At 44.8% G+C, this 26,911-nt stretch overlaps 5 protein-coding genes across 5 annotated transcripts; 1 reads left to right on the top strand and 4 right to left on the bottom strand.

Annotated features, from left to right (window-relative positions):
• Positions 1–203: 203 nt before the first annotated feature.
• On the bottom strand, positions 204–2,285 carry N7473_011005 (uncharacterized protein; the record flags this gene model as incomplete). The annotated part of the gene is made up of 1 exon (XM_057156944.1): positions 204–2,285. One exon carries the CDS (start codon positions 2,283–2,285, stop codon positions 204–206), a length of 2,082 nt encoding a protein of 693 aa, XP_057005599.1.
• A 3,110-nt stretch (positions 2,286–5,395) lies between these two features.
• On the bottom strand, positions 5,396–6,213 carry N7473_011004 (uncharacterized protein; the record flags this gene model as incomplete). Its single annotated transcript, XM_057156943.1, has 2 exons — positions 5,396–5,610; positions 5,664–6,213. 2 exons carry the CDS (start codon positions 6,211–6,213, stop codon positions 5,396–5,398), a joined length of 765 nt encoding a protein of 254 aa, XP_057005598.1.
• A 1,528-nt stretch (positions 6,214–7,741) lies between these two features.
• Positions 7,742–8,503, bottom strand: N7473_011003 (uncharacterized protein; the record flags this gene model as incomplete). The annotated part of the gene is made up of 1 exon (XM_057156942.1): positions 7,742–8,503. One exon carries the CDS (start codon positions 8,501–8,503, stop codon positions 7,742–7,744), a length of 762 nt encoding a protein of 253 aa, XP_057005597.1.
• Positions 8,504–22,335: 13,832 nt separating this feature from the next.
• N7473_011002 (uncharacterized protein) lies at positions 22,336–23,105 on the bottom strand (the record flags this gene model as incomplete). The annotated part of the gene is made up of 2 exons (XM_057156941.1): positions 22,336–22,901; positions 22,988–23,105. 2 exons carry the CDS (start codon positions 23,103–23,105, stop codon positions 22,336–22,338), a joined length of 684 nt encoding a protein of 227 aa, XP_057005596.1.
• A 163-nt stretch (positions 23,106–23,268) lies between these two features.
• On the top strand, positions 23,269–26,665 carry N7473_011001 (alanine--tRNA ligase; the record flags this gene model as incomplete). The annotated part of the gene is made up of 6 exons (XM_057156940.1): positions 23,269–23,512; positions 23,620–23,765; positions 23,833–23,859; positions 23,921–23,956; positions 24,029–26,437; positions 26,492–26,665. 6 exons carry the CDS (start codon positions 23,269–23,271, stop codon positions 26,663–26,665), a joined length of 3,036 nt encoding a protein of 1,011 aa, XP_057005595.1.
• Positions 26,666–26,911: the final 246 nt, after the last annotated feature.

Here is a 26,911-nt window from a genome sequence, read left to right as displayed (position 1 = left end):
ACCCTAAGGATCCGAACCTCATAGGGAATTGATACTCTGTAGTCGGCAAGGGTTCTAGGCAAACTTCATAATCGAGACCTCCCAATCCCGACCGGGCAATGATGCATGGGTGGGGTTAGCATAGTATTGGATTAAATAGCCTAGCACTAGGCTCTGTAAAAGTCCGTGTAGGGTCACATCGGCCGTATGGACTGAAAGGGAATTTATGGAGACTCGTATCCGACACCAGACGAATCCGTCGCATCCCGAGCTGTGGCAGTATCGTACGGAATATAGCTCACGAGATGGTGGCCAACGCACTGGTCAACGGCTTTGCGTTTCCGCTCATGATCTAGGCGAAGCTCTTCGCGCAGACGCTCCGCCACGTCTCGCGAGATAGGCCACCGATCTGTTTCCTTCATTACAAGCTGCACTAGTTCCGCGGGCAAGCATTTGTCTAACCCTGCAGCCTGCCCCGCTTCAGCAGCCCACCAGTCGTGTTGTTGCGGTGGCACATTCCGCGTAGAGCAGATCCGATAGTGCGGGTCAACTAAGCGAATTTTAACAATAGTCAAATTTCCAGGCCGGGTGGGATCTGCTAAGCTAAATCGCTCGCGCTTAGTCCTAAATGTAGCCGGCCAGCTTAGGAGACGACCCTCTTGGAGTGAAATAGAACCGAAGGTATGAAGTGCACGGGGGGCTTTCTCTTCGAACGGCTTAAAGTGTTCCACATCTAACACGGTCGCCATTACGTTCGGGATCTTGCACTCAAATTCACTTGCGTGAATTTTATCCTCGTGCTCAAATGCGATGCGTGGAGGAGTGATGTTTTTTGCCTCCACAACAAACAAACTCGTAGCTGTGATGCGGTCGTTACGTAGTCCCTCAGTGCAAAAATGCGTATCACCCGAGTAGGTCGGCTTCTCCGGCGTTAGTTCAATTCGGGAAACTTCAATCACTACCTGGAGACCGTCTTTTTGGAACTGCTCCTGCAGACGAACAGGGACGCGTTCATGATGGAGCGGGTCCGGGAATCTGCCCACTCGCTGCGGTATTATTGCGCGCCCAGTAAACTGACCTTCCTTCCATTGATCATATGAAAAAGAAACGCTAGGTTCGGGATGGTCAAACCAAGATCGTCGAGCACGCTTACACCTTATCAGACGACTCACAAACTTGGGAATTTCCCACTGATCAGGTTTGAGTGTATCTAGTAGGTTAGGCGGAAGGTCTGGCCGTGGTTGCGCCTGGCGCCATTTTGGTGGCTCCGGGGTAGAGATATACTCGCGAGCATCATCACATAACTTTTGCCACTCTTCATGCGTCTTGCAGAGCACATTCCAGTGAAGCATATGATTGATTTTGTGGAAGATTTTGCGGTCTTCCATGTAGTTGTGGATATGACAACCGTATGTCAGTATTCGCGGTGGATGACGGCCACGCTCGTTGCCTCGAAAGAGAATCTCGTTCCACGACGATATCGATGAGGCGATAAGATGTTCAAGGTGGACGTATAAATTTCGGTGACTTTTTGGATTTAAATTGTTCACGTAGGAGGTGATTCGAATGTCTAGAGACTGCTTAGACAAAAATTCTATCTCGCAGGGTAGCCATTGGAAGCGATTTGAGTAGCAGCTCTCGGGACCGCCATATCCAGGGCGGCGCCCAAGACTAGTTGGTATCCGCCGTAGACACCTTAAGTTATCAAAAGGGTGTGCCGGGTGATCTTTGTCAACCTCTCCGGTCGAATTCCATGGATCGTTTATAGTTACCTGCCCTCCTTGAGATAAGACAGGCGACTGAGCATAAACAAGGGGATATAGCGATGGATCCACCAGCGGAGATTGGTGATCCGCTTGGGGCCCTAGTCGATCCACTTGTCTCTGAAAGTCTTCCAAAGACAGTCCGGACACGTCCGTTTGACATATAGCTGAGGAGCTATCGAAAACCAACAGACGGCCTGTGTCCCGCCAAATCTTTGCTTTGTCGCGTAATTCCGAGATACACCAGTCCCACGCAAGATCGCTGATCAGAAAGCCTTCCGGGCCTTCTACTGCCTCTCGGTGCCACTGGGTAAGTTGTTCCTCGTCTGGATCTAGGATTGAGTGATCCCACCCGGGTGTCTCAGTGATATGTTGCATCAGTCGTAGCATAGCTATTTCACGCTTGGTTAAGCGAGGTGAGTGGCGATACTGCACCAGTCCATGGGCGAAACGGCTCTCCGGAGGAAGTTCAATATCCAGAGGGATTCCGCCGAATCCGGGGACTTGGAGGGGGCCATGACCGGCGTTGGTGAGGTTTGTCATTTTGGATGAGGTGGTCTGAACCTTTGCCGCCGAATGAACAAATGGTTCCCCGATGGAGCCTAAATACACGGAACAGGATCCTAGCTTAGGTAGCGGTCGTTAACTTGTCTCACCCGAAACGGTAAAAGTAGGTATCCGTGCCCTCTAGTTTTACCTACGATGCCCCACAACGCTTCCTAGTATAGGGTGCACTACGCCCAAATCGCCATTTTCACCGGTACCCGCCGATCTCCACCAATAACAACAGGATATCCACATTCTCTTGCGCCACTCGCGCCACTCTCCCTACTTCCAACGATATCCGTGCCCTTCGCTACGCTGCGACCCACCCATTCGCTCCCGCTCATGGGTGCGCCCCGTATTCTTTAGAACCCCCTATTCATTAGAGATTTTCGAATGCACTATGCGATTAATCAACCAAAACTAGCTAAAAACACACTATTAACCCATAAAAAAAAGCTCCCCCTTCTCCTTCGCTTCCTTCGCATTAGCTGCAGCTCTTGCAATAGTTTCCTTCGAAAGCTGCGAGGGTTTGAAGCTATAGATCCGTTCCGATTCTTTATCCACCCTCTTCTTTTCTATAGCGATTTCCTTCTCCTTCCGCTCTTTAATTGACCGATTCGCATCACGAGGGCATAGGATACCATCCTGGCTTAGCGGTTTAACCTGCCGCTTAGTGTATACACGACGTTGGGGGGCTTGCGCAGCTCGAATGCGCCGAATCGAGTCCTGCGTCATAGCAAGCTCTTCAAGCTTCTCTCGCTAGTGTTGGAAGATCCTGGTAAGATTTTGCTGAGCTTTCGCTGAATTAGAGGTGATATCTCTTAATATCTTCGCATGATTCCTCTCTAGCGCTTCGATAGTAGTAGGAGGGCTATTTTCCACGCTAGAAGATAGAAATTCTGGAGATAGTGTGCGAATATACGACCGAAGCTCCGGTGTATATAGTTTAGGAGGATCTTGCTGATTCGCTAGATTATCCACAATCTGACTTCCATTGACTGGATAAATGCTACGCTCTTTAAAAGATTCACGAATAATTCGCGGGTTGAAGGCCTTTTCGCGAATTGGCCCGATAATCCGTAGGAAATCTGATTTCCTATACGGTCGGCTACCCCAAAACGATAGCTTATTATTCGCAAGACGAAACTGCTGTTTATAATTCAAAAAGGGCTTCCTATCGAGCGGTTGACAGAGGTGTGTAGAATACGGTAGAAATGCGAATAGTACGATCGAATACTGCTCGTATTTCTCTAGAAATTCGAGGGTAAGATACGCGCTGTGCCTGTCGAAGATAAGATATCGCTTTTCACCCCTTTTCACCCGGTCGGTAGTAGCAGTAATAAAATAGCCTAGCTAAGCTAGTGCTAATTTATCAGAAATCCAGCCGTTTAGTGACATTGCAGTGCCTGTGTTAGGCGGTAGAGCTTCGCTACCGTTATACCAGGCTTCTATAAAGTTAGATCCGTTACTTTTAAAGATAAAGAGCGGATCTATTAGCCAGCCGTTAGCAGCGATGCACTTAACCGCAGTGATAGTCTCGCCTCGCTCAGATTCAGTAAGATCAGGGCAAGATAAGTGAGAGCCGATCACGTTCCTCGCTCGCCCTTGACCAGGTTGAAAACCGCATTCATCGAAGTTATATACTAAACGCGAGGGTACGCTATAGAGTAGCTGACTAAGCTAGTCGTACCAACACTGAAGCAAGCCTGTATCTTCGGCTTGGATTCGCTTTAGTTCCTTAGTCTTCTGCTTCACAGGAGCAAGATTTAGATGATCTGGAAGACGCTTAATAAAGCGATATGCCCACATCTTACTAACCTGCTTATCAGGCTGGCCTGATCGAGCGAGTGCGCGATTCGCCTACGCCTGGATAACCCCTGCGGTCGGAGGAAGGTTCCAACTTTGCATTTTAGCTATCTAATTGATCAAAGCTTTCTCCTGGTATAGGCGAAGCGTAGATCTATTCGATTCTTTCGGGATAATAGGCGATTTGGCCTTTTTGACGCGTGCTGCAAGGGTAGAATAAGTCACACCAAATTCACGCGCAGTCTTCGCGATATTCGGTTTTTTTTGACTCATAACCGCTGCAAAGGCCTTAGCCATGCGAATCTCATCAAAATCGGCAGATTTAGGCATCTTGTGGTGGTTGAAATAGCTGGTTGAGTAGAGAATGTGAAAATCTCTAATGAATAGGGGGGGCGCACCCATGAGCGGGAGCGAATGGGTGGGTCGCAGCGTAGCGAAGGGCACGGATATGGCGGCACTCTATACGTTTTTCCCCTAGTCCTAACCAACCATCACACCGCCTAATCCGGAGCCTTACCGCCTACCGTAATTGAGACAAGACATTACCATAAGCGCCTGCCCGAAACCATATATCAGCACAAGCTAAAAGTGTATGGAGGAGTATGCATATTTGACGAAAGAGATCAAGCGGAACCAATTCAAGACTGAAAGATTAATTGATTGATAAAATGAGTGGCACGCAGATATTGTTCAATACGCATTTGCAGATTTGGTCCATAGTTGATATGTGGATGGGGTCCATGGGACACTCAGAAAGGCGAGGTACGAACCAATAGGAGGCAGCTATAAGTACTGCTCCACTTTCCTCGACGTCAGTTGCTTGTGGTAAGTTACCGCTCCATGTTCCAACACCATAACTATTGATCTTGTGGGGAAAATCGAGTATTAAAAGCTAATAAGAGCTGTATACACGCGCTCATAGCTGGCGATATAATAGAAATGTCAGTTAGTTGTATCCAAGATTGTGTACGTGGCAGAATGGTATGTGCTTATGAATATGGATGGGGCTTTATAGGTACAAATTTATGGAACGTCATTCTAGGCTTAAGACACTGGGCGCGGACATCCTGCGTACTTAGCGTAATTGCTAGGACAATGGGCGACTGTAATAACCACCCAAATTATGTTTCAAATAGCACTATGTAGATTATAGTATCACTCTGGCAATTCCCTCCCCACTGCATGGGTAATCGACATACGAACTATTTTGTTTTTGAAAAGCCCCCAACCCGTTGGCAGTCAAGGTAATGTCCAAACTCAATCAAGCGGGGGGCCTGCACTGGGCCAGAGTGCCCAGCTGGTCAGATTGCATGCGAATACTTTGCAAGATCCGAAGATGTTGCTGGATCCCGGCTCATCTTGGTAGCGAAGTCTTTGTAACCTTCGTAAATCGACGCCCACGTTTGATCGCCTTCTAATTTGACTGCTTTTGCAGTTTCCATCCAGTCGATGTCTTGATATGTCACCAGCTCTTCATCCAAATACACGGTTTTCTCCACGATTGGCTGGTTACCATCTGAGAATTCCCCCGGAATGCAGCTTTCTTATCCTCGAGAGTGTCCTGCGCACGTTCAGCTTCAACATACAGCAAAGCCTTTTTTGCTTGGACTAGAAGATCCCCATCTAATGCAGACGGGTGCTCGTCGCGTGCGTTTATGAGTATGTTGGTGGCGGTCCCTATGACTTTGGAATGGGGGATCATGTCGCCGAACATACGCCGACAGTCGTAATCATCGTAACCCGCGTTAGCCATTGCATTAGCAAGATCTAACAAATCCCCGGGGCGAGTTGTATGGCCTAGTTCACCGAGGTCTTCAAGCATTTGGGCGGAATAAGGATCCATTATGCTCTTGAGAAAGTCTTGGACGGTGCAAGCACCACCAGTCTTTGTAACACATGTTTGACCGAGAGTTACAGTTGCGCCATTGACAGCCATATCAGCTACGTAGCCATGGTATAGATCTATAGCTTCATAGCAGTGTGCGAGCAGGGAACCGCCTACGGCAGCAACGACATTGTGGGCAACGGCAAGGAGAACGTAAAGTGGGACCACTTTCGTTTCCACAGATTTTTCGTGATGTTCAATCCCCGAACATGCGCCAATTAGTATCCTTCCCATTGAGAGCACCAACTTCCCAACTTACTTCTACGAGGCCAATTCTCGGACATGGAGATTCTTTGCCAAGGGATTACTTTCAAGGACCACCAAGCTATTGTGTGCACTCAGTCAAGCTATTTCTATAGCGCAATGTGCGATGGCTTCAAGGTAAAATTTAGTAGGGAATGGCTGATATTTTCGGTCGCTGACATTTTTATGAATCTACCGAGAAAGCTATCAATATCAAGGATGACACCCCAGAGACCATGGAGCGTGTTCTATCCTTCCTCTATCTCAGGGAGCATAGTGAGGATGGGCACATAATTCAATATCAACCCATATCGGCGTTTGCCATCTGTGACCATGAGTCTGATTCATCCGTTTCAGATACAACCCCGGTGCCTAGTTCCCAGCACGCAAGTGTAGATGCCAAATCGGTCAATATGGGACGTGCACCTTGCTCGAGAAAAGGGTTATCATGGTCCGACGAAGAGATTGATCTGCTGGTGAAGCTCAGAGAGGAAGAAAACATTCCTTGGTCGGAATTGACCGAGCAATTCGGTCAGAAATTCCCTGGAAGGAGTCAAGGCTCTCTACAAGTGTACTGGAGCACAAAGCTTGGGAAACGGCCGTCCTCCCCGGTTAGAAACATATAGAGGCAATGACATGGATTATTTGATGGTCTATTCCTAAGTATGACAAAGGCTTTAGTAGGCGATGGCTCAAGATTCTCCATCTCATTCATCTTCCTGATCTTTACCAAAAACGTTGGAAAAGGTAGCTGGGTCCATATACCCTACAAAAATGGCGTGAAAGCCACAAAAACGGGCTGGGACGACATTGGAAGGCCATTCATCATGCATCAAATATAAAAGTTCTTATCGGACTTCAATTTTGGATCTAGTCAAATCACAGGCCTAAAACCAGAATTTGGACGTGACTCTCAATATATTGGCCATTAATTTTAATTCATTTGTACAACCGGGTTGTCTTCAATTGGGAAAGTAAAACAAATTTCGACCAGGACAACTCTCCTGTTATCGTCCAACGCCTCCCAGTGAGCAGGAAAGGGGACACTGTTTTTTTTACCACAAACTATCAAGCGCTTTTTAATCCATCCTATGAAGTTGTAAGTCTCCAGCATTACAATTACACGTTAGTCCTCTGTGGTGTCCGTATAGAAGGTGCAATGGCATGTTGTAGGGAAAGTGTCAGTGTTTCATACGTCAACTTGGGTCTCATCCTCAATTTGTCCCGACTCCCAATGTACCCGATGCCATAGCCAACGTTGTTAATGAGGACTTGGCTGTCATCGCCAAGGAAGTGGTACGCGATGAGGTCTAACCATACAGGCCCTAAGAACAACGATAATTAGCGGAGTTGGACATCTACTCCCCAGCCGAAGGCCTTCGCATTATTGAAAACTATTAAAGGTAATCCGAGAGATCGGTCTGAAAGAAGGTTAAATTGCTTTGTAGATGCAAGGGAGACGGAGACAAAGACTGAAACATTACTCGGGAATAACACTTTGAGAACGAGCGAGCCCACTCTAAGATCTCTTTTGAAGCTTGCGCAATATCATCTGTCGAGTGGCTTTTATCAGCAAGTAGACATCGGGAACTCGAACAAGATCACCGCTAAGCATCTTTGCTTCCCAAGCCTCCACCCGTTCCGAGGCTTTAGTGCTCTGCCGATACTTTTCAGCCCTCAAATCCTCCTTGCCTTCACCAGCATATTTAAATGAAAGTGTCATAGCAGTAGCAGCAAGACACAGCGTGTTTTTGATGACATGGATAGTGTCTTCTCCAAAGGTTTTTGATTGGCCCTCTTGAGCACGTTCGAAAAGCAATACAGCATCTTCCAGGCTGCCCCAATCCCAGTATCGAAGAGCATCTCTCTGGACAATGAAAAGAGTCTCCGGGTCATTTGGTCCTCGTCTTGCTTCCATATTGACCAAAAGATTCTTAGACATCTCCTTTTCTTGTTGCGTCATTCCAAGAATACCATAGACGGCAGCGATCTCACTGTACGCTTTAAGAGTCCAAGTGTCGTCGCCTTCCTCTGGTTCACCTTCCTCGTCTTTCAGTTTCTCTATGTTCCCTATGATACTCTGGAGGAGACATTCCGCATCCCGAATTTTAGGTTCCGACGAGACCGTGACCCCTTCTGAAGCAAGCATCATGGCACGAAGAATATCATCATTGATCGCGTCAGGAACTTTCAACTCTGGTAAATCATGTAGTCCTGCCGCGAAGTTGCTATGTTCCTGAGGCAGTTTAGCTCTGCCTCGAGATGTCTCGGGAGGAGACATGTCGCAAAAGTTTGAAGAGCTGGTGTAAAATAAACGGAATAAAGATGAAGAGACGTCGGGAGCAGATGTGGAAAGAAGAGAAGGTGTTGAGGAGAAGTTGTCTGGATGCGAAGGGAGTGAAGATCTATACCGACTAGGTGGTAAAAAGAATTATTGGAGACTCGAGATTTAGGTGGGAGGGTTATTTATATCCTCACTTTAATACAGACCGTCCGCCATAGAAAAAGCTGTATCAGACCATACAGTATATCAGCGGTGAGCAAAGCTGATTCCTCAACAGAACGAAGGATTCAATGTGTCATTTAACGGCGGAGATCACAGACAAAAGATTACAGTGATTCAGTATAACTGGGCCCTCATCAACCAGGTTTCTGTTCAAATGGAATAAGATGTCTTTTATCTCCTCCTACCCTTCCGGTAGATAACATCTTTCGTGGGAGATCGTGGTGATTCCATTTGCCCGATGTAGCTCCCTTATGCCGCTAAATGTATCCGACTTTGTATTCTATCGTGGTATCGTTCTCCAAGAACCCGATCGCATGTACATATTCAGTTATGTCAATGCAAGGCTCAATACAAAACCCACCCTATGCCTATGGGAACAGGCATTTTCACCTCATATATGTCTGCAGGTCCGAGACTCTTGAAAAGAAAGATACACTCAGTAGAAACAGAACGAAAACCAGATGTAACTTGAATCACGATAAAAAATAATATACTCTCCAAAGGCTGACGATCCCAATTATGCCATTAAAAGTCATCTCAGCGATCTTTACAAAAGACATCGATAAAGGTGTTCGGGTCCAAATCCCCATTCCAAACGATACTATTACTCCTCACAGAACCGCCCCTGGTCATATGGATTCGACTCCCATGCTGATTTTCGCGTTGGGTACTGGTCACTCGTGCAATCCGAGTGGATGATGCCCCCGGAGAACATGGTCCAAACAAAAGATAGTAATCGACTGAACAGAATCAGAAGAATTTTAAAGAGCAAATAATTCGAGATTAAAAGAAAAAAGGATCGGCACTCACATCGCATCAAAAGTGTCGCGTGCAGAACCTGCGGCCCGTCAGTTCAAAATTTCGGGTGGAACCGAGACCGTGGTGTCTAGAGATCATGTCAAGATCTTGGTCGTTCTCATGGACACGAGACTCAAGTACAAGGAACATATCGCGAGGGCAGTGTCGAAAGGCTTGGAGGCAGCGATGGAGCTTCGGCGACTTCGCGGTCTAACCCCAGCAACTGCACGCCAGCTATTCACATCGACGGTGGCCCCGGTGGTAGACTACGCTTCCACCGTCTGGATGCACGCTTGCAAGGATAAGGCTAGCGGACCGATCAACCGAGTTTAAAGGGTAGGAGCGCAAGCAATTGTAGGGACGTTTCTCACAGTTGCGACTAGCGTTGCGGAGGCAGAGGCTTATATTGCCGCTGTATAGCACTGTTTCTGGAGACGGGCCGTGAAAATGTGGACGGACATTCACACCCTTCTAGAAACCTATCCGCTCCGCAGGAGTATAGCCTGCATAAAGAAATTCAGGAGATACCACCGTTCGCCGCTATACTAGGTAACGAACGCACTAAAAAAACATTAAGATAGAGACACTGGAAACTATTAATCCGTTCACATTAGCACTATAGGAGACTCGCGTGCAGACTAATAGTGAAGCAATGCCGGACTTACACACTGCACCTAGCGGGTTAATACAGGCTATAGTTAGTAGCTCAGCACGGAACGGCCTCGTAGGATTTAGGGTAGCGATCGAGAAGCAGCTACCTCGGTATCGAAAGTTGAAACTAAAGACCTTTTCCGTGATACTAGGGGCAAGATCAGAGCAAAATCTATTTTCCGCAGAGCTAGCAGTAATAGTATACGTGTTAAATATACTTGTCGGACTAAAAGACTATAGGATTATACTACTCACGAGCAACAAAGCGGCTGCCCTTACGATAGGGAATCCTCGGCAATAGTCGGGCTAGGAGTTTGTCTGCTAAACGTATAAGCTGATCAAAAAACTGCAGAGAAATGGAAACTATATTAACGTCTAGTAGGCCCCTACTATTAAAGATAATAAATTGCTAGAACTAGCTAAGGAGTAGGCTAAGGGTGCGACCCAGAAAGATACTGTCCCGCAAGAATCAGTCCCTAGGATAAAGTCGACAACGCTAAATCTCGCTCGGTCCTAAGCAGCGGCTAGCAAGAGGTTGCTAGAGAACGTAGGGAGACACGTAAAACGAGTAGATACATCACTACCAGGAAATCACACTCGATAGCTATATAATCGATTGTCGTGGAAGGAAGCGATCGTACTGGCCCAGCTCCGGACTGGTATAGCCAGACTCAATATCTATCTCTACCGCATCAACGTTACAGACACGGACTAGTATACATATAGACAAGCAAGAGAGACCGTGGAACACTTCCTCTTTCGATATCGGAAGTGGACCACACAACGAACAGCACTACTGCAATATAGCCAATCCCACCGGGGCAATCTCTCCTTCTTTCTAGGAGGGAAATCGCCTTCTGATAATTAGCAATGGACGCCAAACCTAGAAGCCGTGCGAGCCTCAATACGATTCGCAATCGCCACGGGCCGACTTGACGCTACCTAACCACGTTGACCAACACGATGACACCCTCCGCCTCACCAACCTACACCTACTACCTTGTGCCAAAGATAGTGGACGCGCTTCAACTGCCGAAGATAGGATGCTGAACACTTAAAGAAGCGCCTTCAAGCCAGTCTACTAACCAAACTACTAACACATAAGGATCCTTATGATATTGATAGCTGAGAGGACATGTACGGCAAAGATCCATGTATGGGCTTGAAGGAGATACGGCATATATATATTGAGATGTGTATTCGTAGAATCAGTTTTAGTTGCCCTTTCGGCTTAGCCGCCGGGCGTTAATGAATTGTGTGTGTGTGTGTGTGTGTGTGTGTGTGTGTGTGTGTGTGTGTGTGTGTGTGTGTGTGTGTGTGTGTGTGTGTGTGTGTGTATGTAAATCATGCCGCAAATGCATAGGAAGCTCCTCATTACATTTAAAAAGCAATATCCAATATCCCCGGCTGCGAGCACAATACTACTCGATGTCAAGGTAGTGGACAGGGGCTGGGTAGATTGCAAGAAGTCTTACCCAAATCCTGAACCTTTCGAGGGCCACCAGGCTGTATCTCTATATAGTTCACAGCGTCGAGTCATGAAATAATATATTCTATTTAGTCGTGTAGAGGGAAGCTCAAGAATATCGCCTTTGATAATCTGTAAAAATTCTCTCCGAGATCTGACTAGTGAGAGACAAGACGAAAATTTTAGATGCGCGCCAAGCCAAGCCATTTCGGCCCGAAGCAAAGCGAATAGTTCTTGCGCGCCATCGGTAAAGGCGTTGTGATCAACCCGAGATCCTCCTGATATCATCGTGAATAGCGCTCCAGTCTCCAATATCTTCAATTAAGGATAAGTTATGTTTGATATAAGCACGTTTTATCGAGAAACCCCTTTGGTAATGTTAGCTTCCTATCATAAGACAGCGACCTTTTTGAAAACTGACATATAACCTGATAGTCTCGCTACCGTCGAAGTGTGACTATATATAGTTCCGAGTTAGCTCTAAACATAGATATAGATAGTTTTATGCGCACCTTATTCGTCCCACAAGATATACACAACCAGCAATTGCAGAAGCTTGAATCTTTTTGACAACTATTCGATCCTGTAATAGTTAAAGACTGTTTCCACTTTTCTAGTAAATAACGTCGCTGTACAACGCAACCTATACTTCACGGCGTTTATGACTAGATGTCAACATGAGTGGGTGCATAAGCCCCCAAGAGAGCGGGTGCATAAGCCCATGCTATCGAATTTAACAGAATGCAACGGAACGTACACGTGACAACGATCCTCAACGATTGACATCAACAATTGCACACATGACGAAAGAGCTTCAACACTCTATTCTCTTGATTTCTATGAGATTCTATTCTGACGTATTGCCTCGATTTCATGAAGATTATAAATATTGCCTGTTTTCCATAGCTAGTTGAATCAAGTTTAATGATTGTGATAAAGTTGGAGCATTCTTCTATCATAAGTTAACTTCCGATTCTGAGCCGAATCGTACGACCCTTTTGACCTAACCTATACAATTCTTCGCCAATCGTATACTGATTTGACTAACCGTGCACACTCGCTTGCTTGTGCACGACGGAAGGATTTATGCTGACCCCGTAAATCCGATAGTTATGAGCCCGATCGCTGCAGCCTGTTGCTAAAGCTTTCGGATTCACTCCTCTCTAATCTTTCGACTACTTTCGCCTCACCTCTCTATCACTTTCGCTTTATAAGTGATGGATTCGACTGATATTCGAGCCACCTAGCTTAGCTACCCTTTGAAGTGCTACGCGCACTAGATTCCTTGGTACACTGCTATACAAGACTATAGACTATTAAATAGTGTGTAGAAATACACTAATCCTGATAAACAGCCTGCTACGCCTCCGCAGGAGCCGATAAAGCCACAAATATCTAACGTATTTAAACAACTACCGAATACGTTTATATCTGATAAACCCTTACCTATACGCCTAATTAATCTTATATCTAACTAGCTATTAATCTATAAGATTCTGCTTAGCGAGTATAAATCGTTAAAATCAGACTACCTTCGCTATATACGCGCGATTGAATCGCTAAAGCAAGGTATTCGCTTATCACTTAAGGGAAGGTAAATCGTTAACAGCCTATCCCTACAAGAAGCTAATATAAAGCTACGTACTATATTCGCTCTATCTAGCTAATCGAAGAACCGCTAAATCCTACGTAACTAGGATATATTAAAGCGCTAAACGCCGCCTACTAAGCCTTCTAATCTAGCTATATAATACTAGAAATAGGTAATTTGCTAATCCGATAGCGAACAGGCTAATATTGCCTAGTTCTAAGATCCCTTATCACTAATTTATAACTTCCTAGAGGCTATTCAACTATACGATCAAAGCTTCTATACGTTTTAGTATAACACTATCCTTTAGGGGATAAAGCAGCCTACTTTAACAGAGCTAGTTAATCAATTTATCAACTAATATCGATTAGCCCTACTATCGTCTACTAGCGGAAGCAGACAGCAGATTGCTTATACAACCTATCAGGGCCGAAATCCTAATAATAATAATAACGAAAAGCCACCGAAACTACGCCGAAAGGGTACCTGCCCTTACTAGGGTCTACCTAATAATAGTAGCCACGATTTTAATAGATACCTATATATTAACCTACGCGCTAGGCCTAAGGGCTAGTAGCTAGACAAAGAAATTTAATAGACCTTCTAAAGGATTTACGAATTATTACCTATATTTAAGACTGCGTACAACCTTACAGTCAAAAGACACTAAAAGCTAGCTAAATCAGGTAATTAGAAGCGTATACGTAAGCTAGAGTAAGCTCTACTAAACAAAGAAACGATAACTAGGGATACTTTCTCTACCTATATCCCTAAATAGCAAGCTAAAGACCTATTCTAAGCCGATAATAGAAAAGCTATAAGCACGATTTAGATCCTAGCTAAGAAAAATAATACCTAATACTATAATACTAGAGTATCTATCTATATTACGAATAACAGAGATCTATTATTAAACTATAGGCTAGTTATTTCCTCTGTTATAGTAGGAAATACTAAGACTACTATCCTCGGATATAGAGAGCTTATCTTAAAGCTAACATAATCTCTTAATAGAACTAGTTTTCCCTTAAAGTACGCTGCGTATTACCCTAGATTCTATATTAACCTGATTTCTGCAGAAAGAGCTATAAGCGCTAGAATCTATCTGAATAGTAAAGACTATACGCTAGAGGAGAAGGATAGTACGCTAATATACTAATTAATACGAAATTAGGTATTTATCTAATTAAATAGGACAAAATATCTACTACCGGACACTCTACTAATTTTATTTCCCTTCCTTTACCTATCTCTTAGCTATTTCTCACTTCCGATTCACTTAATAATAATATTACTAGCTAATTCGATAAGATTACCCTATTTTTACACACAAAGAAGCCGTTAGATAGAACTATTAACTAATAGTACCGACGATTAGGCTATATCAGCCACGATATTAAGTATAACTACTAGAGTACTTATTAAAGGGTAAGTCTGGAGGCACCACCCGAGAAATCTGGCGGCACCACCTGGGGCCTGATTTCTGCCTGATTACTGCCAAGCCTTTCACGCCTGTTAATTACCAATTTCACCACCCCCTTCCTTCTTACATACACGCATCCCGTCCACCTGATCTTCTATCTTCTACTACCAGGCCTATCACATGACCTTATACTAGCCCTACTATAATCACGTTCCCTTAAATATATTCAGGCTATACACCGGGGGTGGGGGTACACGATTTTTTTCGCACCCCCTAAGTACCCGAAATCTTGATATTTTTCGGTCGGATCTTTTACATCTTTTAATCTGATAGCTAGTTCTACCTAATTGTCATATAATATCCTAGAATTATCACGTGGAAGACCCTTGCCCGATAGGGTTAGGTTAAGCCTGGATTTTTTTGATGGGGGATGCCAAGGCTAAGGCCTGCGGGTAGGCTAAAGGATATGTGTGTGTAAGAAGAAAGAGGGTGGTTGAATTGGTAATTAACAGGCGTGAAAGGCTTGGCAGTAATCAGGCAGAAATCAGGCCCCAGGTGGTGCCGCCAGCGTTTTGGGGTGGTGCCAGCAGCGTCGCCCTTAATTAACTAGTAATTGCTATATAAAGCACTCGTAGCCTATCTAGGCGATAATATACTGTCGGATTTACGGGGTCAGCATTAATACTTCGGCGTGCACAAGCAAGCGAGTGTGCACGGTTGGTCAAATCAGTATACGATTGGCGAAGAATTGTATAGGTCAGGTCGAAAGGGTCAGGTCAGGTCGTACGATTCGGCTCAGAATCGGAAGTTAACTTATGATAGAAGAATGCTCCAACTTCATCACAATCATTAAACTTGATTCAACTAGCTATGGAAGACAGGCAGTATTTATAACTTCATGAAATCGAGGCAATACGTCAGACTAGAATCTCATAGAAATCAAGAGAAATATAGAGTGTTGAAGCTCTTTCGTCATGTGTGTAATCTGTTGATGTCAATCGTTGAAGATCGTCGTCGCGTGGACGTTCCGTCGCATTCTTTCAAGTTCGATAGCTCTCATGGGCTTATGCATCCACTCATGTCGACATATACTATATTAGCTATAAGCTAAACCTAACCTTTCGAATATACGAATCTTCGGATATAAAGCGTATATATATATTAATAAGCTTCCTAGACTAGCTAAGCTAGCGCTACGCGTAGCTATCGGCTACCTAATAGGCTGTAAAGTATACAATATTTAGCGAATTTAGATACCCTCTAATCGCTAAGTAATTCGTGTACAGGATATATAATTTAATAAGAACGAATTCTACAATTCCTTACTACTTAATTAGAAGATTCGTATCTATAAAAATAGTAATCTATTATAGCCGATTACTACTCTCGACGATAAAGAAACGATAAGAATCCTTAACAATATCGATATTCTAGCTAATTTTAACATTAATCAGACGATACAGCACAATCTAGGGGGTAGAAGCCCTAGTATAACAGCTAATTTAGATCCTGCTATACCCTCTTAGCTTTCCGAAACCTTATATTCGCCTTACTTTCAGCTTACTTTTAATCAAAATAACACTATTCTAAGCGATTATAACGAAATCCTTAGAGACTAACTGCCTACTCCTCTATTAGATCTAAAAGCAGACGAATTCGACTAATTAGAACTTTCTAATATTAAAGATACTAGCTAATCTAGCTAGATATAGCCTTTCGTGCTTATTAACAATACCGATTTCGACCCTTCCGGCTATAAGCCGCTTACTATATCGACTAAACGCCTACGATCTGATTTAGATACTAGCCGAGACTATAACAAAGCTAAGCGCCCTTATATTAACCTCACAGCGTTTATATAGGCCTTCCTGCTAGACTAAAGTATATAAAAGCAGCCAAAAATTCTGATATCTTCGATTCCTCCTGCACTATCCGGCTATAATTAGCTAGCTAGCTACCCTTTTAAGAGCTAATTTTGTTAAACTATACATATTGAATTTAATAAGCTTATAGATATATATATATTTAAACTAATAAGCGTATATCTAATTATATACGTATATTAGACAAATTGTAAAGGAATTAACTAATTAGACTGCCCCTGCTACTAGTTTATCCTAATACAATAGGTATTCGCTTATAAATTAGATAAGTTAAGCTATCTCACACGCTTTAACGCTTACTTATATATATATAGAGATATATAAGTTCCTAACGACTAAGACGCTTACACTAGCACACTTATAGCTAGAACGTTTCGTACGCTTATCGCAATTATTATACGATTTAACCTTAAAACCTTCTAGATAGATACTATTAACGCCTTCTTAAACAGCTCGCTAAAGGAAGAAGTTTACTACTGATATCCTCTAGGATTAGGCAGGAAATCGATAGTTTTACGCTTATATAAAGTAGTATATAGCCTACGAATCGTTAGTAAGCGATAGGAAGATAATATTAAAGAGATACTACTCTTACTTAGATTTAAACCTTACCCTAATAACCCTGCCCTTTATACTAATAATTGTATAATTATTATAGTATTCGTCGACGATTTCCTTACTACCTATCATAAAAGTAAGAGTTTGTACGCTTAGTAAATCAAAGGACTACTCTTAGAACAATTCGAAATAAAGGATTACAGCGAACTAATATAGTTTATTAGTATTCGAATCGTACGTGATCGATTAAAACGAAAGACCTAGCTAAATTAAGTAGCCTATATTAAAAAGATAGCTATTAGATTTAGCCTACTAAATAGCTAGAAAGCCCTAAAACTACTACTTCTAGCTACACAAAAGCTTAATCTAATTCTGACAGAACTAATTAACCCGAAAATTATTAAGCTATTTTAACAAAAGTGTAAATCTACTCTTTTCCCTACTATTTAGACCTGCCTAGATACTATATTCGCTAACAAATTACTAGCTAAATCGCTTACTTACTGTAATAAGAAGTATTTAGCAGCTGTCGACTATTTAATATTATATCTCTATATAACCAGATACCTTTCCCTCTGCTTTAATAGCGAAATAAGAGCTTCTATCTTTACTGCCGCCTTAGATACAAGCTTTACTAACAATCCTAACCGAAAGAGCTTTAAAGGATTTATCTTCTACTTATTTAATAGACCGATTGAATAGAAATCGCGTAAGTAGAAGACTATTACTACGTCGATTACAGAAGCTGAATTACTAGCTATTAGCTATATAGCTAAGTAGCTCTATTAAATCAAACGCCTCTTTTCCTTTATCTAATTCGAAACTAACTAATTAGATATAATCGAATACGATAATCAGCAGATAGTTAATTTGCTTACGCGCGAGAAATTAATATTTCAGACTAAACTTCGTTATATTGATATCTACTAGCTTTAGATTCGCTAGGAAGTCTAAGCTAGATAATTACGAATTAAATAGGTTAAATCGGCCGAAATAAAAGCCGACAGCCTTACGAAGCGTTTATCTGCAGAAAAATATACTGCCTTTATTTAACAGCTAGGTATAGAGATCTTACCTGCAGAGAAATCCCCTTCCTTCTGATATCTCTTATTCAGCTCTCACTTTGACCTTATATTAAGTACTAAGGGGGTATATTAACATAAATAGGTGTATAAGCTTATAAGAGCTATCGAACTAGACAGAATACAACGGAATATACACATAACGACGATCTTCAACGATTAATATTAACAGATTGTATATATAACGAAAGAGCTTCAATACTCTATTTCTTCTGATTTCTATAAGATTCTATTCTTATGTATTGCCTCGATTTCATAAAGTTATAAATACTGCCTGTCTTCTAAAGCTAGTTGAATCAAGTTTAATTATTGTAGTGAAGTTGGAGCATTCTTCTATTATAAGTTAGCTTCCGATTCTAAGCCGAATCGTACGACCCTTTCGACCTGACTTATACGATTCTTTGCCGGATCGTATACTGATTTGACCTACCGTGTATATTTACTTACTTGTGCACGCAGAAGGATTTATACCGACCCCGTAAATCCGACAAATAGCTTATAGGAAATTATAGACTAAAGAGAGAGGGTCTTAGAAGTAAGAGATATTAGCCTAACTCCCTTATAATTTGTAAATAATACACTTTTGGCCCTATATAGCTAGTTAAGAGGATTTAGATAGTAGCGCTTAGCGCTTGATTTTATCCTAATCACGCAGGATTTAGCGATTCTTTGATTAGTCTAATCAGGCGAATATAGCGTATAGCTATAGAATTGCGTTTAATAGGTTGTTGATAATCTTTCTTCCTTTAGGTGTAAGAGATAATTAAATACCTTACTTGAGAGACTAAATCGATCGTATATATTACTTAAATCACATTTAGACAAATTGTATTCGTTAAGAAGGATTCTATAGAACATAATTGATTTGGTATAAGATCAATTAGGCATAAGGGATCTTTTAGTCTGTATTAACCATATCTAATAGCTGTAGCTTTATCGGCTCCTGCAGTAGCGTAGCAGGCTGTTAATCAGGATTAGCGTATTACTATACACTATTTTTTTGGTGCGTAGTCCTGTACAGTAATAATCTAGGGGATCTAATATACGTAGTATCTCAGTAGGTATTTAAGCTAGGTAGCTTAAAGATTATTTAAATCTATCACTTATAAGACAAAAGTGATAGAAAGATAAGATAAAAGTGAAGGTAAAGTGATCCGAAAGCTTTAGTAAAGGGCTACAGTATCGGGCTTATGACTATCGGATTTATGCTGTGTGTATAAACCCTAGGTAGTGCACGAAGTGTTCGTGCAAGTTAATCGAATACCACGATTATGGAAGAGTGACGAAAGTGCAATAGAGGTAGGTCGGCAGCGAACAGGTTGAACAGTAGAGGGTCAACACAGTTTAATTAGAATTGCCTTGAGCTCTATTCGTGAGTGAAAATGGTGTCAAACTTATGACATTGTCGTCAAAATTATTCAATTTAACTAGGGAAACAGGCTGTATTTATAACTTTGGATATATGGCAGAATGTCACAGGAAAAGGCTGATAAAAATCCGAAATAACATGGGGGCATACGAGAGTGTTAGGAAACTCGTTATTCTTTCCATTTGATACAATAGTTGATATCTTATCATTGTATTGTGTAGTGGTGTTCTGGGATATTGATCCGATTAGTCCGATGTGTATCGCTTATCAACACGCTTAGTGCGGGGTATTCCATATGTTGACAATTGTTACAGGATAAAATACCGAGAGAGGTAACTAGGTAGGTGGGACAAGTAGATATTGTCAACATGTGTGTGTGTGTGTGCATATCCCTGCAATAAGCGAGCGCATGCATACGTATGCGCGCTAATGCAATCGGATGCATAATTCTGTATCCCCGATACACCGCTTCATGATGTACGATGTTGATTATCAACTATGGCATCGGATGGAAAGAACGAGTTTCCTAACACTCTCGTATGCCCCCATGTTATTTCGGATTTTTATCAGCCTTTTCCTGTGACATTCTGCCATATATCCAAAGTTATAAATACAGCCTGTTTCCCTAGTTAAATTGAATAATTTTGACGACAATGTCATAAGTTTGACACCATTTTCACTCACGAATAGAGCTCAAGGCAATTCTAATTAAACTGTGTTGACCCTCTACTGTTCAACCTGTTCGCTGCCGACCTACCTCTATTGCACTTTCGTCACTCTTCCATAATCGTGGTATTCGATCGACCTGTGTGCGCCTCCAAGCACACTCCCTAGGGTTTATGCACACGGCGTAAATCCGACAGATATTGCAAAGTCCAAGTCGAAGCAACATGTAAACATCTAAGACGTTCTAAACTTCGGATACCCACTCTACTTCCTCAACTCCTTTCCCCATACTTGCAAGCCCAAAATAAACAAAAACGCTAAGCCACAAGGGCCTGCCTGAGAGCCAAATGCTTTGACAAAGCCCACTTTGTTCACCCACTCTATTCGAAAAAAGCTGATATCACAAAACCACCCGGCGTACGCGCAAAACTCACCCAAGCGTTGGTCTCTCCGGAGGCCTCAGGATAAGAGTCAAGATAGTAGGCACTGATAGCAACAGTAGTAAACATGACTCCAAACACGTACATTCCCCAGCCTAGTGCAGCGAGAGGATAGTGTCACTCATGTTGGAGGGCATACCCAAGGACAACGAGGCCTGTGATTTGAAGGGGCATTGCGAGCCACACAGTCACTAGACGTGCTTCAGGATGGAAGTGGCCTGAATGCAGACGAGTATGGATGCCGGCAATGTAAGTGTGACTCCAGTGCCCGGAAACATCACTGAGAATGAGTGCAATGACCGGAGTAAAGTAATAGAAAGATAGAATGGAGTGTGAGCCATGTAGAGCACAGACAAAAGCCAAAAAGATATTATCACCTACCGATCTGCTTCTGTCCAAAGTTATAAACTGATCCGAGAAAAATGGATAGAGTGGTATTGATCCGATAAACCATGCAAACGAGAAGGCATATGAAATAAAGGCGATCAAAACCGGGAGACGACTAATTATCAAGTATGGCCGTGCGAGGGCCTGTGAGAAGGTGCTACGCTGGCTGCGGCTTTTCCACTGTGAGATATCGATGAGACGCATAAGGCGTGAGTCTCGTGGCGGCTGCCCGCTGGTAGGGATTTTCCTATTATAAAAATTTTCATTGGCAAAGGTGCAATGATGAGCAATTAAAGCACTGACATGATACTGTAGATAGCGAATATCCATTGCCACTCGAGCGTAATAGTGATGAAGGCGCCAAACATCGGACCGAGGTAGGGAGACATAGAAACAAGAGAGGCCCATATATTGATCTTGGGAGCATGCTCGTGAAAGAAAAATATAACATTGATGAACATAAGGCCACACTAAGAAATAAATTGATGCCTTGTTAGCTCAACTTATGTACAAAAAACAGGAGGTAGGACCCACCGCCTCGCTAACACTTGAGAAAAGACCATTGAGAATCCGAGCGGCTATGAGCGGCTGTGCACCAGATAGCTGTTGCATAGGCTAATACGGTAAACCAGAACGATACCAGGAGGCGACCAAAGTAGGCACTGAGGATGACAACGAAAATGCCACCTATATCAACCATGAACTTATTTCCTGAGTGGCTATGGTTGACTTCTTCCACAGTCAGTCCCCATGCGCTACAGATTTTAAATGAGCCGTGTTCCATCTGCAGAAGTGGTGAGAGGTAGACTTACATGGACCGGACCTCAAGGACGGCTGCTCCTGTAGCGGACCGATAATTGGGTAGGAAAGAAGTTGCTGCAACAATGAGCAAGATGGAATTCTTTTTTAGGGAGCTCCAGTTCAACGGATGGGTCATCACGAGGCTGTGGAACCAAGGTGAATTTTCCATCTTCAGTGGTCTCCTGGCTACCCGACGCTGATTGAAACTAGGAGCTTAGCCGAAGATAGTTCATTTACAAGGAAACCAGATTCACTATATGCGAGAATATCCTAAGTATTACATGATACTGATTAGCAAGCCAGACTCCTAGTCCTCCTCCCCCTGCCTTTCCATGGAGCATGTACATCGGTCGTATTTAAACCAAAGTAGCAGCCTCAACGATCGACACCGAGATCAGACTCTAGCGATGCTGTGCCGTGCACGATGTAGAGAATTGCAAAAGGCCCAAGATTGCCGTGTTTCCGAATCGGGCACCTCCCTTGAATGTACCTAGGGATTGAAGTCAATGTCCATTGGGTCGTCATCAATACTATACGTCAAAGGAGAATCCCAGAAGTTCCTGGCCGAACAAGATAGAGTATCAGGATCGAAAGATGGTGAAGATTGGTGACTACTCGTTGCCTGGGCCCTGGCCCTTGCCCTCGCCCGAGATTCGATGATCGCCTTCCTCACGCTGTCGTGCTCATTGGGGACTGTCAAGGACGATGGCTCGGTGTACAACACAAGCTCCCTGCCTTGTGAAGGGGTCGACAAGACGGAATCCGGCACGGAGATCATTTTGGCCGCGAGGGGTAGGATAACCAGACCTCCTTCGGGAGGGTCTAAATCGGCCAATTCGCGATCCAAGTCATGAATATAGGTCGTATGTTTGGTGTCGTCCAGCATCATCGCATCGGACTGTGGTGGCCATGCCGGGCTGGTATTGGAAGTCGATAATATTTGCGTCGGAGTAGAAGTGGATGGCGTAGAGAGAGTCGAAGTGGAAGAGCTGCAATGAACCCCATCGCGATCACGGGGCCGAGCTCCGACGATTGGCGCCTCATCATTATTTCCTGCTAGGAATGCGGTCAATCTCTGATTCTTTTTTTTTCCCAACCCTAAATTGAACTCTCCTCCCAGATCTGTGACACCAAAAACAAACAAAGATCCTTACCTATTTGGAGGTATCCGAACCTCTTGGTTAGAGGTTGCGCGCCGTCCGGGTCACCATCAGCGGGGCGCTTTCTGCCGAGTTGAGGGATCTCATCACTCCGCGCCATCCACAAACCAACAACCTCCCCAATGCACGAGAAGAACAAAGGAGGAGAGATATCAAGAGACAATTAGGGAGACAATCCGAGATCACAGTTGAAGAATCCGAGATCGGCCTCTCAGGCAGGCGTGCATATTCCCTGTTGACAGGGAGGGAGTGTTGTTCGTTCGATGTGGATGCGAGTTTCTGGAGGAGGAGGACTGTTGAAAGGCCCCTTGACTCATCCTCCGCAGTTTGCGCGCCGCACTCCCAGAACCTTCCATTATCCTCCCCGCCACTTTCCCCTCATCACCCATCCAACACCCTCTCTCCTGTTCGCCAGGATGGCTTCTGATACTAGTCGTCCCGAGTGGACTGCTCCTCGAGTCAGAGAGACCTTTTTGGAATATTTCAAGCAAAATGGCCATACTTTTGGTGCGTGACAAAAAAAAACTACAAACCCCGCCACCCCTCCTTCCCCTCAAAGAGAAATTCCATAACGCGCCCTCTTCGATTTACTAACAGCGCATTCGATGTTCTAGTCCCCTCCTCGCCGGTCGCTCCCTTGTCGGATCCGACTCTGCTCTTCACCAATGCTGGAATGAACCAGTATAAGTCTATCTTCCTGGGTACTGTCGACCCGCAGTCAGACTTTGCAAAGCTGCGACGCGCAGTGAACTCTCAGAAGGTACGATAACCCTCCACCGGTGGCCATGCGATCTTAATATCTTTAGCTGACTTTCACAATTCCTTAGTGCATTCGCGCTGGTGGTAAACACAATGTGAGTGGGAGTGGGAGCGCTCATGGGGATGCCTCTCGAGTTACTGACTGGTTTCGCACAGGATCTTGACGATGTCGGCAAGGACAGTTATCATCACGTACGTTCCATTTGCATATCATGATTCCGGTTGTTGTCATAGGGCGGTATTTCTAATTATTCATTTTACTAGACTTTCTTCGAAATGTTGGGCAACTGGAGTTTCGGCGACTACTTCAAGAAGGAGGCGATTACCTATTCGTGGACTCTTCTCACCGAAGTCTATGGACTGAACCCCGATCGTCTATACGTCACATATTTCGAGGGCGACGAAGCCGGTGGTCTCGAGCCCGATCTCGAGGCCAGAGATCTTTGGAAGTCTGTGGGTGTCCCGGAATCCCACATTCTCCCGGGCAACATGAAAGATAACTTCTGGGAAATGGGTGACCAAGGCCCGTGTGGACCTTGCAGTGAAGTTCACTACGATCGCATCGGCGGCCGCAACGCGGCATCCCTCGTGAACCAGGATGATCCGAATGTGCTGGAGATCTGGAACAACGTGTTCATCCAGTACAACCGCGAGTCAGACCGCTCCTTGAGGTCCCTACCTAACAAGCACGTCGACACCGGTATGGGCTTTGAGCGCCTGGTGTCCGTTCTCCAGGACAAGCCCTCCAACTACGACACGGACGTTTTCACCCCCATCTTCCAGGCCATTCAGAACGCAACCGGCGCCCGCGAATACCGCGGTCGTTTTGGTGCCGAAGACCCGGACGGCATCGACACTGCGTACCGTGTGGTCGCCGATCATGTGCGCACTTTGATGTTTGCCATCTCTGACGGAGTGGCCCCTAACAACGAGGGCCGTGGCTACGTGATCCGTCGGGTGCTGCGCCGTGGAGCCCGATACGCTCGTAAATACTTCCAGGTCGAAATCGGTAACTTCTTCTCGAAACTCGTGCCAACGGTCGTGGATCAGCTCGGTGAAATGTTCCCGGAGCTGATCAAGAAACAGCACGACGTGATGGAGATTCTTGATGAAGAGGAGTTGTCATTTGCCAAGACTCTGGATCGAGGCGAGCGTCAATTCGAGCAGTATGCCCAGCACGCCAAACTCAAGGGTTCCGACAAACTTCACGGTGCGGATGTGTGGAGACTGTACGACACTTTCGGTTTCCCTGTCGACCTGACGCAGATCATGGCGGAAGAGCGTAGTCTCCGCATCGACGATGCTGAGTTTGAAGAAGCCCGCTTGAAGGCCAAAGAAGCTAGCAAGGGTCAGAAGAAGGCCGCCGAAAATGTGGTCAAGCTTGATGTCCATGATCTCGGAAAGTTGGAGAAAATGAGCGACGTGCACAAGACGGACGACTCCGCGAAATTTGGAAGGGGCAATATTACGGCTAACATCAAGGCCATTTACCATGGGAAGCACTTCTACGAGAGCACCGACAAGGCTCCCAGTGGCGAACAACTTGGTGTCATTCTTGACTGCACCAACTTCTACGCCGAGCAGGGTGGTCAAGAGGCCGACACTGGTCGGATTGTCATTGATGGCCAGGCCGAGTTGGAGGTTGGCGACGTCCAAGTTTACGCTGGTTACGTCCTGCACACTGGCTTCATGAAGTATGGATCCCTTTCAGTGGGTGATGCCGTGATCTGTGAATACGATGAGCTTCGTCGCTGGCCTATCCGGAATAACCACACTGGTACCCATATCCTGAACTTTGCCCTTCGTGAGGTTCTCGGAGTTGGTGTTGAGCAAAAGGGTTCTCTGGTCTCGGCTGAGAAGCTTCGTTTCGACTTTTCTCACAAGGCTGCTGTGTCTGATGCCGATCTGGAGCAGATTGAGGCCAAGGCTACTGGGTACATCAGACAGAACTGTGCTGTCTACTCCAAGGAGCTTCCCCTTGCCACCGCTCAGCAGATTTCTGGTGTCCGTGCTGTCTTTGGTGAGACGTACCCGGACCCTGTCCGGGTCGTGTCCGTTGGTGTTGAATTGGAAGAGATCCTGCGGGATGTCAAGGATCCCCAATGGGAGAAAGTCAGCATTGAGTTCTGTGGTGGAACCCACGTTCAGAAGACCGGCGACATCAAGGATTTGATTGTACTTGAAGAAAGTGGTATCGCCAAGGGCATTCGTCGTATTATCGCTGTCACCGGCGAAGAGGCCCACGAGGTCCAGCGACTTGCTCAAGAGTTTGAGGCCCGCCTTGACAAGCTGGATGCTATGCCCCTCGGCCCTGAGAAGGAGCGAGAGTGCAAGCAAGTGCAGGTTGATCTCAACCAGCTTGTGATCTCCGCAGTTCGGAAGGCGCAGTTCCGCGTACGCTTCACCGCGATCAACAAGCAGGTCCTGGATGGCCAGAAAGCACAACAGAAGTTGGAATCTAAGATGGCCCTGGAAGCCATCACGTCCTACTTTGAGGCCCCAGAGAACCAGAACTCCTCGTCGCTCGTTGTCAAGCTTCCCATGCCTGCAAGCGCCAAGGCCGTCAGCGAATCTATCAATCACGTCAAGTCGAAGATGCAAAACAAGAATGTCTATGTGATGGCAGTTGATCCCGAAAACACCCGGGTTGCACATGGTTGCTACGTGTCCAAGGTAAGTAAAAGATGTTATCAATTTGTGAGACCTGTATCTAACACACAGCTATAGGAACTCGGAGAGCTAGGAGGGTCGGCGAGCGATTGGGCTGCCGTTGTTTCCAGCAGCATCGGCGGAAAAGCCGGTGGAAAGGGCGCGACCTCGATCGGCAATGGCACGAACCCGGACAAGGTCGATGATGCTGTCGCGCTTGCAACCGAATACTTGAGCAAATTCAAGCTATAGGAGACCAAGTATGTATGAATCAAGATCTTGATTCAAGCCCTGGTGCAAACCCTCTCGGAACAATGGCCGTAACCTGGTTTGCTCCTTGGCTTTTTAGCGGCTACATTTCACCGTGACACAATCAGTACAAATTCCGAGGGCGAAGGAAAATAGAAAAGCTCGGGTGCAGAGGACAAAAACGCTATACCAAAGAAGAACTGGGAAATTGATGGACGACTTTGATCTACTTTGTGAAATTGAAGTGTT

Source organism: Penicillium subrubescens (genome assembly GCF_028828155.1).
Source record: "Penicillium subrubescens strain IBT 31985 chromosome Unknown utg000007l_segment0_segment0, whole genome shotgun sequence".
Classification (NCBI taxonomy): domain Eukaryota; kingdom Fungi; phylum Ascomycota; class Eurotiomycetes; order Eurotiales; family Aspergillaceae; genus Penicillium; species Penicillium subrubescens.
The sequence above is the reverse complement of the archived record's forward strand: the minus strand, read 5'-3'. Positions and strand labels throughout refer to the sequence as shown.